The sequence below is a fragment of the Ranitomeya variabilis genome, chromosome 1 (genome assembly GCF_051348905.1).
Source record: "Ranitomeya variabilis isolate aRanVar5 chromosome 1, aRanVar5.hap1, whole genome shotgun sequence".
NCBI classification, from domain to species: Eukaryota; Metazoa; Chordata; class Amphibia; order Anura; family Dendrobatidae; genus Ranitomeya; species Ranitomeya variabilis.
In genome coordinates this window covers 595,901,670-595,919,111 of record NC_135232.1, presented here as the reverse complement: position 1 = coordinate 595,919,111, position 17,442 = coordinate 595,901,670, and the positions used below count along the sequence as shown (strand labels likewise).

The following is a 17,442-nucleotide window of genomic DNA, read 5'->3' as shown; positions in this document are numbered from 1 at the left end:
CTTCAAGGGAGATGATAGTGCCTGCTTACCAAAGGATCAATCACGAGGACCATGTCAGAAAGAAAGAGTTGCATCACACAGCCAGTGTAGTTCTTCCTGAGCACCTGCAACCTGACAGAGAAAACAGAGCTGTGGTATCAGTAATCTCTCAACATTGAAAGTGGGAACAATACATGGCCAGATGCGGAAGAAGACGGATCAGTTAACCTGAAGTAAGAGCTCAACGTAACAAACTCAGCTCCACTACATCAGGACCAAGCAGCATCTATCAAATTTTCTCCTAAGCTCTGTGAATGTACATCTGTGTTCAACTGTGTTAGGGTACTGTCACACAGTGGCACTTTTGTCGCTACGACGGTATGATCTGTGACGTTCCAGCGATATCCATACGATATCGCTGTGTCTGACACGCAGCAGCGATCAGGGACCCTGCTGAGAATCGTACGTCGTAGCAGATCGTTTGGAACTTTCTTTCGTCGCTGGATCTCCCGCTGTCATCGTTGGATCGGTGTGTGTGACACCGATCCAACGATGCGTTCGCTTGTAACCAGGGTAAACATCGGGTTACTAAGCGCAGGGCCGCGCTTAGTAACCTGATGTTTACCCTGGTTACCATCGTAAAAGTAAAAAAAAAAAAACAGTACATACTCACATTCCGGTGTCCGTCAGGGTCCCTCGCAGTCTGCCTCCCGCTCTGACTGACTGCCGCCCGTAAAGTAAGCAGAGCGCAGCGGTGACGTCACCGCTGTGATCTGCTTTCACTTTACGGCGGCACTCAGTCAGAGCGGGAAGCAGACTGCAAGGGACCCTGACGGACACCGGAATGTGAGTATGTACTGTTTGTTTTTTTTTACTTTTACGACGGTAACCAGGGTAAACATCAGATGTTTACCCTGGTTACCCGGGGCCTTCGGCATCGTTGGTCGCTGGAGAGCGGTCTGTGTGACAGCTCCCCAGCGACCACACAACGACTTTCCAACGATCACGGCCAGGTCGTATCGCTGGTCGTGATCGTTGGAAAGTTGCAGAGTGTGACAGTACCCTTAGAGTGTAGAGCAGTCTTCTTTAGCTAGGACGCTGTAGCAGCACGGCCTGATTATCGGAAGCCAGGTAGGAAGTTAGAAAAAGAGTAGTTTGTAGAAATTGTTTATACTTTTTGTATTGAACTTTTCATTGCCATAGCTGGTGCGCAGCTTATGTGACATGCTCCAGTTATCTCTCCATGTATCTATTATTACTGTTATCATTACAATAACGGTCAGTCTTATTTTCCAGCATACAATCCTCTATCTTTCAGTAAAGCCAGAGTTTTGTTTCTACCTCCTTGTCTACTATACCATAACTGATTCCTGCCCAGCGATGTCGTTCGGGCAACACTACAGCTTCGCTGTGTACATACATTACAATACTTTTCCTGAGTTACATCCTGTATTATACTCCAGAGCTGCACTCACTATTCTGCTGGTGCAGTCACTGTGTACATACATTACTGATCCTGTACTGATCCTGAGTTACATCCTGTATTATACAGCAGAGCTGCACTCACTATTCTGCTGGTGCAGTCACTGTGTACATACATTACATTACTGATCCTGTACTGATCCTGAGTTACATCCTGTATTATACCCCAGAGCAGTACTCACTATTCTGCTGGTGCAGTCACTGTGTACATACATTACATTACTGATCTTGTACTGATCCTGAGTTACATCCTGTATTATACCCCAGAGCTGCACTCACTATTCTGCTGGCTCAGTCACTGTGTACATACATTACATTACTGATCTTGTACTGATCCTGAGTTACATCCTGTATTATACCCCAGAGGTGCACTCACTATTCTGCTGGTGCAGTCACTGTGTACATACATTACATTACTGATCCTGTACTGATCCTGAGTTACATCCTGTATTATACCCCAGAGGTGCACTCACTATTCTGCTGGTGCAGTCACTGTGTACATACATTACATTACTGATCCTGCTCTGATCCTGAGTTACGCCCTGTATTATACCCCAGACCTGTATTCACTCTTCTGCCGGTGCAGTCACTGTGTACATACCGTACATTTTATTATGGATCCTGCTCTGATCCTGAGTTGTGTCCTGTATTATACCCCAGAGCTGCACTCACTATTCTGCTGGTGGGGTCACTGTGTACATACATTACTGATCCTGTACTGATCCTGAGTTACATCCTGTATTATACAGCAGAGCTGCACTCACTATTCTGCTGGTGCAGTCACTGTGTACATACATTACATTACTGATCCTGCTCTGATCCTGAGTTACATCATGTATTATACCCCAGAGCTGTACTCACTCTTCTGCTGGTGCAGTCACTGTGTACATACATTACATTACTGATCCTGCTCTGATCCTGAGTTACGTCCTGTATTATACCCCAGAGCTGTACTCACTCTTCTGCTGGTGCAGTCACTGTGTACATACATTACATTACTGATCCTGCTCTGATCCTGAGTTGCGTCCTGTATTATACCCCAGAGCTGCACTCACTCTTCTGCTGGTGCAGTCACTGTGTACATACATTACATTACTGATCTTGTACTGATCCTGAGTTACATCCTGTATTATACAGCAGAGCTGCACTCACTATTCTGCCGGTACAGTCACTGTGTACTGTAACAAAACACTCCGGGATCGCCTTTGCTGGGGTCAAAGGTCACGTGGTTTGTGCATTGAATTCTGAGGCGACAGCAGGTTTCCGAGTTGGCTGACCTCAGGTCAGGTTTATTAAAGTGAAAGCAACATAAAGAAAACAAAACATAAAAATAAATCCTAGCCTGTCCGGCACTAACTAAACCAACACGTTGCTATCTTAACAACTGGGGGGGGGCTTCTCCCACCCAGCTAACAACACACAGTACTTGAGCACAGCTCTCACTCACGTTTGTCTCACACAGACAGGCAATCTGTGTGCCCCAGGCTGACGAAGGAAACCCCCAGCTGGTCATCCTTTATTCCTGCACTTATTAACCCCTCAGTATCCTGAAGATACTGAGCGGCCTAACTCACATAGGACAAGTACCTGGGCGAGATATATCTGCCCCCGACTACCAGACCGACATGACTCTTACATATCACCCCCCTTTGCTCAGACCGCTCCGGTCGAGCAAGAGCACTCCTGATACAGTGCACTCGGGACAGGGCATCAGCGTTCCCCATCTGCATCCCGGAGCGGTGCTCCACCGTAAAAGAGTACGCCTGCAGAGCAAGGAACCACCGGGTTACCCGACTATTACGGTCCTTGTGGAGGTGCATCCACTTGAGAGGGGCATGGTCCGTGACCAGCCTAAACTTCCTACCCGCCAGGTAATACTTGAGGGAGTCGAGAGCCCATTTAATGGCTAGGCACTCTTTTTCAACTACGGCATACCTCTGCTCATGTACATTCAGTTTCCGGCTGAGGTAGAGGACCGGGTGTTCCACTCCGTCCCTCACCTGTGAAAGTACAGCTCCGACACCAGTATCAGAGGCATCAGTTTGCACCACAAACTCGCTGCTGAAATCAGGAGCCACTAGCACTGGCTGAGAGCACAAAGCCCGTTTCAGGCTGTGGAAGGCCTCTTCAGCAGTCGAGGTCCATTTTACCATGACGGAACCCTTCCCTTTGGTAAGGTCCGTCAAAGGGGTAGCCATGGCTGCAAAATTGGGTATGAACCGACGATAATAGCCGGCAATCCCCAGGAAAGCTTGCACTTGTTTCTTGTTCACTGGTTGCGGCCAGCCCTGAATTGCCTGTATTTTGTCGATCTGTGGTTTAACCACTCCTCTGCCAATCACGTAGCCCAAGTAGCGGGCTTCTTCAAGTCCGATGTGGCATTTCTTGGGGTTCTCCATTAAGCCCGCGCCTCGTAGGTCATCAATCACTGCCTGTACCTTCCGGAGGTGAGTTTCCCAGTCCATGCTGTAAATTACGATGTCATCCAGGTAGGCCGAAGTGTACTGCCTGTGGGGCCTCAAGACTCGATCCATCAATCTCTGGAACGTTGCTGGAGCTCCGTGAAGTCCAAACGGCATGTAGACATACTGGAACTGACCTTCCGGTGTAGCAAATGCCGTCTTCTCTCTGGCCGCCTCCGCCAGAGGGATCTGCCAGTACCCCTTTGTTAGATCCAGGGTCGTAATGTATCGGGCTTTACCAAGCCGGTCGATTAACTCATCGACCCGGGGCATAGGGTACGCATCAAATTTAGAAACCGCATTCAGTTTCCTAAAGTCATTACAAAACCGGAGGGAGCCATCCGGCTTAGGTACCAACACGATTGGACTGGACCAGGCGCTGTGCGACTCCTCAATGACTCCTAAGTCCACCATTGCCATTACTTCCCAGGAGACGGCTTCACGGCGCGCTTCCGGGATCCGGTATGGCTTCGCATGAACTGTGACTCCAGGTTCTGTGACAATCTCATGTTTCACCAGCTTAGTCCGGCCAGGTTTTTCCGAGAAAAACTGTCGGTTCTGTAACAAAAACTGCTTAACCTCAGATTTTTGTCGTTCCGAGAGAGTCTCGGCAATCTGCACCTCCGGTACGGTAGGTGAGCAAACCGGATGGGGCAGATCCGCCGTTAGGGTAGAGCGGTCTTTCCAGGGCTTTATCAGATTTACATGAAAAATCTGTTCTGGTTTTCTCTTACCACGCTGGTATACTTTATAGTTCACTTCACCAACTCTACCTACGATCTCAAAGCGACCCTGCCATTTTGCCAGAAATTTACTATCCACCGTAGGGATCAGGATCAACACCCTATCCCCAGACGCAAATGTACGGACCTTAGCGCCTCTATCATAACTTTGCCTCTGGGCTCCCTGGGCCTGTAGCATATGGTCCTTAACAATGGGCATCACTGCGGCAATACGGTCCTGCATTTGCGTTACATGGTCGATCACCGTTTTAAAGGGAGTGACTTGTCCTTCCCAGGTCTCTTTTATGACGTCCAACAGTCCACGAGGACGACGGGCGTACAACAGCTCGAAAGGCGAAAAGCCTGTGGAAGACTGGGGAACTTCCCTAATGGCAAACAGCAAATAGGGTAACAAGTAATCCCAGTTCTCCCATCTTTGTCTATCGCCTTCCGGAGCATCTGTTTTAAGGTTTTGTTGAACCGCTCAACCAGGCCATCTGTTTGGGGGTGATAGACAGATGTACGCAACGGATCTATTTGTAAGAGTCGGCAGAGCTCCTTCATTACCCTCGACATAAAGGGAGTCCCCTGGTCGGTGAGTATCTGTTTTGGAATTCCCACCCGACTAAACACTTGTACCAATTCCTTGGCAATCGTCTTGGTAGCTGTGTTATGCAAAGGGATGGCTTCCGGGTAACGAGTGGCATAGTCCATGATGACGAGAATATGTTGGTGCCCACGTGCGGACCGGGGAAGGGGCCCAACCAAATCCATCCCAATCCTCTCAAATGGGACTTCTATGATAGGGAGGGGTACCAAAGGGCTACAGTACCGAGGTTTAGGCGCAGAGATTTGGCACTCTGGACAGGACTCACAATAGTTACGCACATCATTATGTATACCGGGCCACACAAAACAATGTGATATCCTTTCTATGGTTTTCTGTACCCCCAGATGTCCCCCCATTATATGCCCGTGGGCCAGGTCGAGTACCTTCCGCCGATAAGGTTTTGGTACCACTAACCGCTGTACAGTGTCTTCCCCTTTTTTTTCTACCTGGTAGAGCAAATCATTCTCAAGTACCATGTACGGGTATGCCAGCCTAGTGTCAGGTTCTACGGGTACCCCATCTATCATTTTTACATTTTTCCTAGCCGGAGACTGGGTAGGATCTTTCATTTGCTCGCTGTGGAAGTCATCCGACTAGACTTCCAAATCTGGCAGGCAGGGTGCTGGATGGCTGTCTGCCTCCGCCTCTCGCTGAGTTTCCTCAGTTTCCCCCGCCATAACTGAGAAGGGGAACTGAAAGTTAGATTTAATAACCTCCCCAGCAACGTCTTCCTGTGGGGCCTCCTCTAGGGGCTCGGGACCTCCCGAGGGCATGGGAGAAGATTCACGGGCACAGCTACCGTGAAGGAGCAACTGATTCTCCCACAACTGCCAGAAATGGGGAAAATCCCTGCCCAGGATTATATCCTGTAACAATGCGGGAACGAGTCCCACTTTGTGTTGCACAGACCCATAGGGAGTGGAAATCCATATGACTGCTGTTAGGTACGAGCAAGTGTCCCCATGCACACACGTTACAGAAAACTTGTCAGACGGACCAGATGGAAGTGCCACCAGACTGGCTCTCACCAGAGTCACCACACTTCCAGAATCTAGTAATGCCACAACATTCTTCCCATCAACAGATAATTCACACAGGTGCTTCGCTGTATCATTTTGACCCGCATTCACATTCACTAGTCCTGTAACCAAAGACATGCGTTTTTTAGAGTCTGTAACGTCGCACTGCATGGGTTCAGTGGTAACAGGACAGTTCGCAGAAACATGGCCCTTCTCATGGCAGCGGAAACACCTAACAGGCCCCCTACTGAGTCCACCGTCCAACACTCTCGGTCTCGGAGTGCGAGCAGTCCCGTGTTCCTCCCCCACAGTTTTAGGCGATTTTCCTTCACCCGTAGTCCCTGGAACAGTCTTACCGGTTCCACGAGGAGGAGGCACGGACCGGGTGCTAGCGGTTTCGTCCGGAAGTCCTTCTGCCACGGAATAACGCTCGACCAACTCCACAAGTTGATCCGCGGTCGTGGGATTTCCTTGGCTTACCCACCTTCTCAGCGCTGGTTGTAGTACCCTCAGGTATTTGTCCAGGACAATCCGCTGGATTATTTCTGGTGTTGTCAGTACCTCGGGTTGCAACCATTTCTTTGTTAAGTAGATCAGGTCGAACATCTGAGACCGCGGCGGTTTATCTGGCTGGTATGTCCACTGGTGTACCCTCTGTGCACGGACAGCCGTCGTCACCCCCAGCCGGGCCAGGACCTCAGCCTTCAGCTTCTCAAAGTCCTGAGTGTCTTCCGGGTCCAAGTCATGGTAAGCTTTTTGGGCCTCGCCGGAGAGAAACGGGGCAATCAAATCGGCCCAACGTGCCTTCGGCCACTTCTCCTTCAAGGCCGTCCGCTCAAATGTTGTCAGGTATGCCTCGACGTCATCTTCTGCAGTCAGCTTTTGCCAGTATCGACTCACATGGATCCTTCTGGACTCTGCTTCCGGGTCCACCTCAGGCATGCTCACCAGGCGCTGCGCCACCTGTTGGAGAAGCTGGCGGTCTGCACCCGTCATGTCCACTAACTCCTTCAGCTGTGCGGCCATCAAGCGATTAGCTTCATGCTGTGCGGCTGTGCGGCAGTGGCCTGCTGCTGTACGGCAGTGGACTGTACTAGGGCTTTCACCACGTCTTTCATACTGTCGCCTGTGCCACGTTAGTGCCCGCGTTCTCCACCACAATGTAACAAAACACTCCGGGATCGCCTTTGCTGGGGTCAAAGGTCACGTGGTTTGTGCATTGAATTCTGAGGCGACAGCAGGTTTCCGAGTTGGCTGACCTCAGGTCAGGTTTATTAAAGTGAAAGCAACATAAAGAAAACAAAACATAAAAATAAATCCTAGCCTGTCCGGCACTAACTAAACCAACACGTTGCTATCTTAACAACTGGGGGGGGGCTTCTCCCACCCAGCTAACAACACACAGTACTTGAGCACAGCTCTCACTCACGTTTGTCTCACACAGACAGGCAATCTGTGTGCCCCAGGCTGACGACGGAAACCCCCAGCTGGTCATCCTTTATTCCTGCACTTATTAACCCCTCAGTATCCTGAAGATACTGAGCGGCCTAACTCACATAGGACAAGTACCTGGGCGAGATATATCTGCCCCCGACTACCAGACCGACATGACTCTTACAGTACATACATTACATTAGTGATCCTGTACTGATCCTGAGTTACATCCTGTAGATCTTTTATTATAAAAATGAAAAACATAATAATAATAACAGAAACAAAACAGAAATATCAGCCAGAAAAATAATCAGTATAATGAACACTGGTCCAGCCGCTCAGTCTCTCCTCTCACACATATTATACATATATGCAGAATAATAACTAATAATAATACTTTCACATTCTGGTCCGGTCACCAAACAAAATAAAAAGAAACAAATAAAATAAACAATAGCAAACAAAAACTATATACATAAACTGTTTTTTTTTTAGTTTTTTAATTTTTTTACATTTTAAATAAAATAACCACAAACTATACAAATATATACAATACTAAGCTAACCACCACCCCACACTCAAGCCCACTATTCCCATCCTCCGCATTGACCTGAGAGCTGGTCCTGCGTCTCATGCCTCAGTCCATGTCCAGTGTCCATAGGCCAGATCAGGCAATGCCAGTTTTTCCCCCAAGCACCCCAGTGTCTCATAGTCCCAAAAGATAAACCCACCTTCCCCTTTTCCCACAACCCACCTAACACCTACACCCAAATCTATATCCCTATATACAATATATACAGCAGCACACACTAGAATAACCACAAATCACAAAGCCCAAGTTCGGCGCCCGCAGCCCAACATCACTGTATACCGATCAAACAAAACAAAAATCTACAGTGTCAGCAGCAGCCCACCACCAGGAAAGGAGACGACCAGACTAGGGCACACTAAAAGAAAAGCTCCTCCAGAAGAGAGCGGCCCTCCGTGTGCCCAGTCTCTCATACTCCAGAGAGCGCACCTTCACCAGGTCACCGAGTATGGTCCTAAGCACATAGTCCACTGGGAGGATTTTCTGTTGCATCAGTACTAAGCACCGTACGTTCCACGTGTGATACCTAACCACTGCACTAACTAGAAACAAGGTGCAGCGGTCCCGATCACCAAGGTCTCCGAATGCTCCATAGACCCATTCCGCATAGGAGAGACCGGCCAGCCGAGACCAGCCAATGGAGGTGCCCACCCTGTTGTACACCTCTATCTTGAAGGGACAACAAAGCAGGAAGTGGTCCATGCTTTCCAGCAAGGTACCACAATGCTACCGAGGACAGGTCCTGTCCCCAGAGCTCCTACACTTCAGATTGCCCCTCACACACAGTTTCACATGGAAGCAGCGCCAAGCCAAGTCCCAAAACTTCGAGGGGATCCTGATAGAATTCAAAAGATGCAAACCCACCCTAAGATCCCAACTCGGGCAATCTCTGAGCGCCAGAGGCCTCTGGAAATGGGTCAATAGAACCCTATTGTCAAGGAGTTTTCTTGGCAGAGTCCTGATCTCTCACATTCCCAGACCCCACCAGCGAATTACCTTCAGAACCAAGGTAGCGTAAGCCGGAAGATTTCCATGCGGTGTGCGAAGATCCTTTACTTGCACTCCTGTCTCCCATTCCTGGAAGAAAGGCTGAAACCATCCCCTACAGGAGAATACCCATGGAGGAACATTCTCTTTCCAGAGGTTGCAATATTGACATTAATGAAGGTATCCACAAGGAATACCACAGGGTGACCATACCCAAACCTCCTAGTTTCCTCGTATGGTAAGTAACCTCACTCTTGACCAGGTTCAGTCTATTCCACCATAACAGTTGGAAGAACAAACTGTAGACCCGAGTCCAGAAAGGCTCCGGCAAGATGCACACACTGCCCAGATAAATCAGCAAAGGGAGCAGGTAAGTTTTGATCAGATTTACCTTTTCCCTTAAGGTCAAAGACCAACCCTTCCATTGGTTCACCTTCTGAGTGGCCAAACTCGATGCTAAGGACCTTTGCAGAGACTTTGGGTCCTGGAAGGGTGTCTGGGAGATCAAAACCAGGATCTCCTCCTCCCAGCCAGAGACTCTTAAACTTATCCTGGTTGATCTTGGACCCGGATTCTTCCGAGTAGTGATCTACCTCTGACATCAGCCACCCTGCCTCCTCGTGAGAGGAAACAAAAACAGTGACATCATTGGCATACACCACTACCTTCAAAGTGGCTTCCGGTGCTGCCCGGTCCATCGCGATCCTGGCCAACGGTCCATGCTCCACCCTCCTAACTAGTGGGTCAATCGCAAACACGTACAGCAGCGGGCATAAGGAACAACCCTGTCGAACACCAGACCCAACCTCAACAGAGCTGCCAATCCAACCATTCACAAGCGGGAAACTCTCTGCTCTATTGTACAAGGTCTTAAGCCAATCAACAAACCCCCGGAAGGCCATATCTCAGAAGGACGGACCAGAGGTACTCGTGACTAACCCGATCAAATGCTTTTGCTTGGTCCAGTGACAGCATGTACCCCTTCCAGTGACCAGCCCTACCCTGCTCCACTGCCTCTTGGACACAGAGAACAGCACTAAATGTGCTGGGGCCTGGAACCGAGCAATACTGGGCTTCCGAAAGGAGTTGGGGTGCAAATTTCAGCAGCCGATTAAACAGCACCTTTGCCAGAACCTTCCTGTCTGCATTGAGAAGCACTATGGTCCGGACGCCAATTCTCAATGCAAAATGGGTCCTTACCCTTTGATAAGATGATCAGGGCAGACCTCCTCATTGACTTCGGCAGAGTGGAGTGCCCGAGGAAAGACACATTGAATACCTCAGTCAAGAGGGGAACCAAAGCGTCCTTTAAAGGTCTTATAGAATTCAGATGTTAAGCCATGTGGACCAGGTGATTTTTTGGGGGGCAAGCCCTTCAATCGCTAACTTAACTTCCTCTACCCTGATCATTTCTGTCAAACTGTCAAGAGAGGGGTCTACCCCTGGTTCGGGGCCGGCTTCAGCCAGGAATGCCGATACCTCATCCCAATCAAGATCCCTCTTCCCCAAGAGGTGCGAGTAGAAGGATCTGACCACCTCCAGGATCCCTTGATCTGGATTGCTTCACTCATCCCAGGAAACCCTCTCCCTCCCTGGGTAATAGAGAGAGCAGGTCCCCGGGCGGAGAGGTGGTGGTTCTCTGGCGCTAAGGAGCAGACAGCAGGATCAGCGGCGAACACAACGACAATTACCTCAATGAGCAACAGCTGAACAAAGCTGCACTCACTATTCTGCTGGCTGCTGTCATGTCGGACGCTGTTCACACTAGGGCGTCCGACAGACAGCGGTAATTCCACTTACGTCCACTACACGTTCAGTGGTGTTGGCTAGACTTTATCCAGCTTGCTCGGGGTAAATCTAGCTGGTAATTTGGTTGGAGGCTGGGTCACACCCTCGGCCTTTAAATAGTTGTGCTGGACTTTGGGGCGTCACCGATTATAGCTTGTGTCTTGTGCCTGGTGATCTCGGTCTGGAGTGGTGGTCTAGGAGAAGGAATATCGTATCTGGTGGTGTATTATCCTTTGTCATATTTCTCCTTCCTATATTTGTATTTGTTTTGCCCTGTGCACATTATAGTGTATTCCTGTGTGACTGCGGCGTGGTGCGTTTTTCAGTTTTCCTTGTCTGTGCTTTCTGTGGGGATTGGTGTGTGGTCTCTTCACTGCGTGGCGGGTGGTGGTTTCAGCTTAGGGCTGAAACAGGAGACAGGGTCAGGCCTGGCGGCCCAGACAGGCACACCTTTAGTGTAACTTCTGGGAGACGGACAGACAGGGTTTCCCTAGCCTGAGGGATATCACAGGGGCCCGGGTAACCAGCCTCAGTCTACCCAGTACTCCCGTGACAGCTACTCAGTAAAGATACTGCACTGCCTTTGTTTTCTCTTTGTGTTGTTACTTTCTATCAGTGTATATTATAATTATCTGTATGGATAATGAGGGCATTTCGGAATATTTCTGCTCGGTAACAGTATACATTTCTAGATTATATTGTACTTTGATGTTTGATGTAAATAGTAACATTTTATACTTTTTTCTATTCTTTTTCTTCCTTACAGGGGATAGAGTCTTTACTCCGATCTCCAGGAATCACCTTATCATTCTAATTTCAATCACAACACTAATCTTATTGATTACAATAGCAGTAATATTTATCAGGATGAAACACAAGGGAAGTAGCGGTAAGTAAGAATTGTCTGTATGACACTTGCATCCACTGTCACAAATGGTGGAGAATTCTGCATCCTATCATACTGATAGGATTACGCGGCTTCGCACGGGTCTTTTTCATCTGTTTGTCAGGTTAAATCTCTGCTTGCTGCAGATATGAAGCCAACATATCGGTCATAGAGAACGCTGAATCCTGGGGTAAAAGCTTCCGAAATGTCTCATTTACCAGAGTGACAAATTTGGGGCAGATTGGTCCAGGCATTTGGCCCAGTACCTGATTGAACGGCTTGCCAAATTTGGTGCTAATTGCTCCAATCGTTTGGCCGGGAATAAAGAGAAGACAACATTCAATATCTATAATATAACGCTGGGAGCGTCACTCTGTCCGAAGCCTTTATAGACTGCGCAAGCGCCGGCGCAGTCTGGACCCCACAGAGTGACGCTCCCAGGAGATCGCGGTATGCGTAAGCACTGAACGCACACCGCGATCTCCAACGGAGAAGCAGGGACGAGCCAGGAGAGTGAGTATGCTATATTTACCTGTCCCCCGTTCCACCGATGCGCGCTGCTCTGTCCTCCACATCCTCTGCCTATGACGTTCAGTTCAGAGGGCGCGATGACGCGCTTAATGCTCGCCGCCCTCTATGACGCGCTTAATGCTCGCCGCCCTCTGACTTAACAGTCACAGCCAGAGGACCCGGAAGACAGAGCGGCACGCAGCAGTGGAACGGGGGACAGATAAATATAGCAAGTGCCAGGGGCCTGAGCTAGCGGCGACTCTGGCAGCTGACCCCCACAGCGCGCCGGTGTCCCCGCCTGCTCAGGCCCCCAGCACTCGGCGCCCAGCACAGCCGCCCGCACTCTCAGCACCACCACGCACAGCCGCCCGCACTCACCACCGCCACGCACAGCCGCCCGCACTCACCACCGCCACGCACAGCCGCCCGCACTCACCACCGCCACGCACAGCCGCCCGCACTCAGCACCGCCACGCACAGCCGCCCGCACTCGGCACAGCCACGCACAGCCGCTCGCACTCACCACCGCCACGCACAGCCGCCCGCACTCACCACCGCCACGCACAGCCGCCCGCACTCGGCACAGCCACGCACAGCCGCTCGCACTCACCACCGCCACGCACAGCCGCCCGCACTCACCACTGCCACGCACAGCCACTCGCACTCACCACCGCCACGCACAGCCGCCCGCACTCACCACCGCCACTTATAAATGAGTTAAGAGCTCAGAAAAGTCAGATGAAGGAGGTACAAACTCTCCTGTCAGAACGCGCTCACTGACAGATTCTCATTTAGCTCCTTCTTCAGTACACAATAGACAGTGCAATACACTGGCACTCTCATCACTATGAGCTCATTGATGGGGTGTCCGTGATCTTGATACGCAGGTCTACACTTTGCAGGGCATTACAGAGACTATCCCTTCAGAACCAACTCACTGACAGTTTCTCAGTTAGCTCATTCTGCACCCTAGCAATAGATAGTGCTCAATTTATAATGAGCTCGCTAATGGATTCTTTGTAATTAATTCTGTAGCCTTTAGCAATAGACAGTGTAATGCACAAACTATAGAAAGCAAGTTTGCTTTGCTTTTACAGTCTTTTAGTTTTTCCGCATATTCATCTTTGTTGCATTGAAAAATAGACAGTGCAACACGGAGACTCTCCTGTCAGAGTGAGCTCACTCATTGATTCTCAGTTAGCTCATTTTGCAGACTGGAAATAGACAAAGACTCTCCCAGCTCATTGAACTCTCAGTTGACTCTTTCTGCAACTGAGCCATATAATAATCAAAATGAACTCACTGACAAAGTCTTAAGGTACCGTTACACTAAACGACTTACCAACGATCACGACCAGCGATACGACCTGGCTCCTTCTGCTAAGATGGAGATTATGGAGAAGGCAAACGGTGCAAAAATTTTTATTGAATTCCAATTGCAAAAAATGTTTTTAACCCTAAATACATGCATTTTAGTAAAAAAAAAATGTCCCCAAAGGCGGACAACCCATTTATAATAAATTTTGTAAATAAATAAATATTCTCCCTGCAATGTTCTTCCTAGGATCTTGAACAAAGACATCTGTGTGCAGAGTGACATTTTGCATTCATAGCTCCTTGCACTCCCTTCTGTTCGGTGTTTGATTCGCTGTCCTGTGTCCTTTCTTTTTCGATCTCTGACTAGAGCCAGACATTCCATACTGTCATTTTCAGGGTGATTTGTTTGCTTGGTTCTTTCTTGGGCTACAGACTCATTCCCCATTAGTGATTATCAAAATGCCACCAGGAAATAGCTAATTATTTACCATTCATCACTGGGGATCTATAACTAGTCTGTCCTTACTGTGATGGTATCTTCCCTGCTGGGCTGGTGGTGGGCTGGTGCTTATATGTAGGAGCCAATCAGAACAATCAGAGCTGCAGAACAAAACATAAAGAAGGCACCAAGGAGCCTCCGATCCAACAGGAGGTGGATATCAATTCAATTCCTACTTCAATAGGCCAAGTAAACACATTGGAGACACTGAGCCTAGCTGTTCCTAGATGAAGGTAAGCGAAACAGTAGTAGTCCGCTTAAAGTGTTATGATCCCACCTTTCTCATTTTGTCATTCATATTAGTGTATAACGCTTTCGATGAATATAACTTTAGAGGGAAAGAAGGGAAAAAAGATGACGCATTTCACCGCTCCCTAGAAGAAGCTAATACTGCTGGCGAAACATGCATAAATAATTAGTAAAAGTTACGGTTTATTCTCAAAATAAGCATACCCAATAGATGAGTCCATAATTGGGAAGTTTTAAAGAAATAAATCAGAATGTGGCCAATATTCCTGAGACGCTAGGAGGGGGCTTCTTCGTTTTACATGCTGCGTGCTTTATGTCATGTTGTTGCATCATTGTTCAGGATTCTGGTCATTTTTCTTGCTCTGAGCCAATTCAGACCTTTAGATAGTGGGGAACTGCAAGCATATGGAGGTATCTCATAAGCCTTATCTCTTCGGACCGCAACGTCCCACTAAAGTTCTACAGGACAGAACTTAGAACCAAGGGCATCTATAGTGATCAAAGCTCAGTTCCAAAGACCTGCAGTGGGTCCATGTGTTGTGGTCGATAGGAGGATATGTGTAGTCGGTGCTTCCTTTTCCACACTGATTGTGGTGTTTCTATAGTAACACTAAAAATATGTTTCTTTTTTTAACCAGAACCCAAAGGAAGCAGTAATGCAGAAATAAATTACATTGAGGTGACAACACAACGACGAGAAGACAATCAGGTGAGAGATTACCTTCTAAGGGTGCTAACCAGTCCAGATCATGTGTAAACAGATAGTAGCTGTTCTTCACGTCTGTGCTGTCAAAAATGATCAACAATGTTTATTCAGTGGTTTATACCTTCTTTTTGCTAACTTTAGTGTTGATCTTTGAGCTGTGATGTCCTATCAATTTCCAGATTCACCATAAGATGGCTGCTATATTCCCTGTCTTGGCTTTTATACAGGCTTTGGTAGTTCCACCTCTTCTATTAGTGCGTGGGTCAAAGATGTTGTGAGCAATGCAGTGTGGTTTTTAATGATATTACATAGCCTGATCGCCCAATGCAGATGGGGCATGAATTGCCCTTGAGATGGTGGCAGGTCTAGGTTGTGACTGAGAACCTCACTGATTGTTGAGCAGCGCACATGACAAGTGTTTTGAGGAGTATTTGGTGGGGCTTCTGGACCTGGAACCACACTGATCTGGGCATGCCTTGTCAAGTTAGAAAAACAAAAAAAAGTGTGGGTATCCTTGAGATACCCCATATGACCTAATGGATGATCTGGTAAGGGCATGACTCACAAGAGGAGAAGGAAGTGTAGTGGCCACAGAATGGAGGTATCCTAGCCCTTTGGGTCAATAACTATGTTGATAATTAGCCACCCTAAATATATACATAATTAATAATTACATCTTAAATCAATCAATATATAAAAATACAATTCTAAAATCTAAAAATGAAAAAGTAAACACATATTGACAACTCCAATATCCTGTGCACACGTACTCAATATGTTCTGCACTTATCCCCATAATAAGTGGCGAAAATAGAAATGCGAAACACTGGTGTGGTCACCTTGATAGGTGCGCTACAGAAGCCCAGATGGCTCTAAACGATGTGGAAAGTGTTGCTCATATAGAGGCCTCCACGCAGAGAAGATAGGGGGGTATAATGCTACTGTAATAGGAGTACATATATATATATATATATATATACAACCTACGATATCATGAGTCCATCTAGATACAAACGTTGTAGTTTTCATATAAAATAAGATTCTTCAGAGTTGAATATTTTCCTTCCATTCAATGATTGGCGGTTAATCTGTTCCAGAGGTGTCACCCCAACCAAATCTAAATTCTTATTATGTTTGATAGCGAGAAAGAGTTTGTTTCGGAAAACCATTCTTTGTATTGTGTCCATCCATTCGTGACTGTGAGTAGTCAACCACCCAATGGAGACCACCAAGAACATTTTGGCCTCCTTTGGGTGTCCACAAGACGCAAAGTCAAAAAAGCATTTTAGACCTAAATTTTAAATAGTAAATTAACTTTTTACTAGTTGGGGTCCGTATCTTGAGATACCACCGATTGCTAGTTTGAGTGATCGGTTGAGATATTTGGACTTGAAACCTCCACCTATAACCTCCACCTATAACAGATCTTAACATTTAGTGACCCGATAATGGACTGTGTTCTTTAGCTTTACTTTCGGCCTTATATGATGACCGATAGTGATGTAAACTTGTATATTACGGCTAGCATAAATCGGAAAGTTCCCTTTTTTTTACTTGTGTGAGTGATGGCAAACAATAAAACTGTGGCTTTCTTATCACGTGCCCACCTGTCAGCTATGGGAAAGCAGGGAAGAGCCTTCAGCAATATGACTCCTCTTCTCAATTTCAGATGATCACATTGACCAGTACATTAAATTACACACAATTCAATTTAGTTGTGAGCAAGTTACATTTTCCAGACAAGGAGCACAAGGAGACGAATGTCTTGGATCTATATCCTGCATGTGAGCACAGAGCGCTCCTTCCTGTCCATACGGGAACGCCACATTCCTGGAATTTTTGATCTTAGAGTACATAGAGGGGCCCAGTTTGGGAGAGCAGTACACGAGTGTTTCTAGATATATTTTACGCCTCTATTCTAGACTATTGATATAACTGTACAGACCCAAAACGCTGAGATTACACAAAAGGAACCCTAAGGTTATTAAACCTTAGGAGTCCGGGCGAAAGCGTCTGCCCCAACGCTTTCGCCCGGACTCCAGCCGTATCTTGGTATCCCTGCTATATAGGTAATGCTAATTGCCAATTATACGGCCCCTTATGTGAATTGTCAGCTATGATATGCGGGGGTATGTGTTCTAATTATACCAGCGTGTAGCGATAGGATAAGCAGTATATAGTGCAATATTAATATAATACATAG

General features: G+C 47.6%; 1 protein-coding gene across 3 annotated transcripts in view; it reads left to right on the top strand.

Moving 5' to 3' along the window:
* The window catches only part of LOC143769864 (CD48 antigen-like), a 62,752-nt gene that overhangs the window by 28,854 nt on the left and 16,456 nt on the right, over nt 1-17,442 (top strand). The window contains exons 4-6 of one of the 3 annotated variants that reach the window (XR_013214501.1): nt 11,839-11,961; nt 14,033-14,517; nt 15,172-15,242. Coding sequence is in view for 1 of the 3 variants with exons in the window: in XM_077258874.1 (XP_077114989.1) it covers nt 11,839-11,961; nt 15,172-15,242 (194 nt within the window). In the remaining 2 variants the exon portion in view is untranslated. Of the gene's footprint in view, nt 1-11,838; nt 11,962-14,032; nt 15,243-17,442 lie in introns of all 3 variants that reach the window. The other 2 variants (XR_013214500.1, XM_077258874.1) reach the window with 2 other exon arrangements.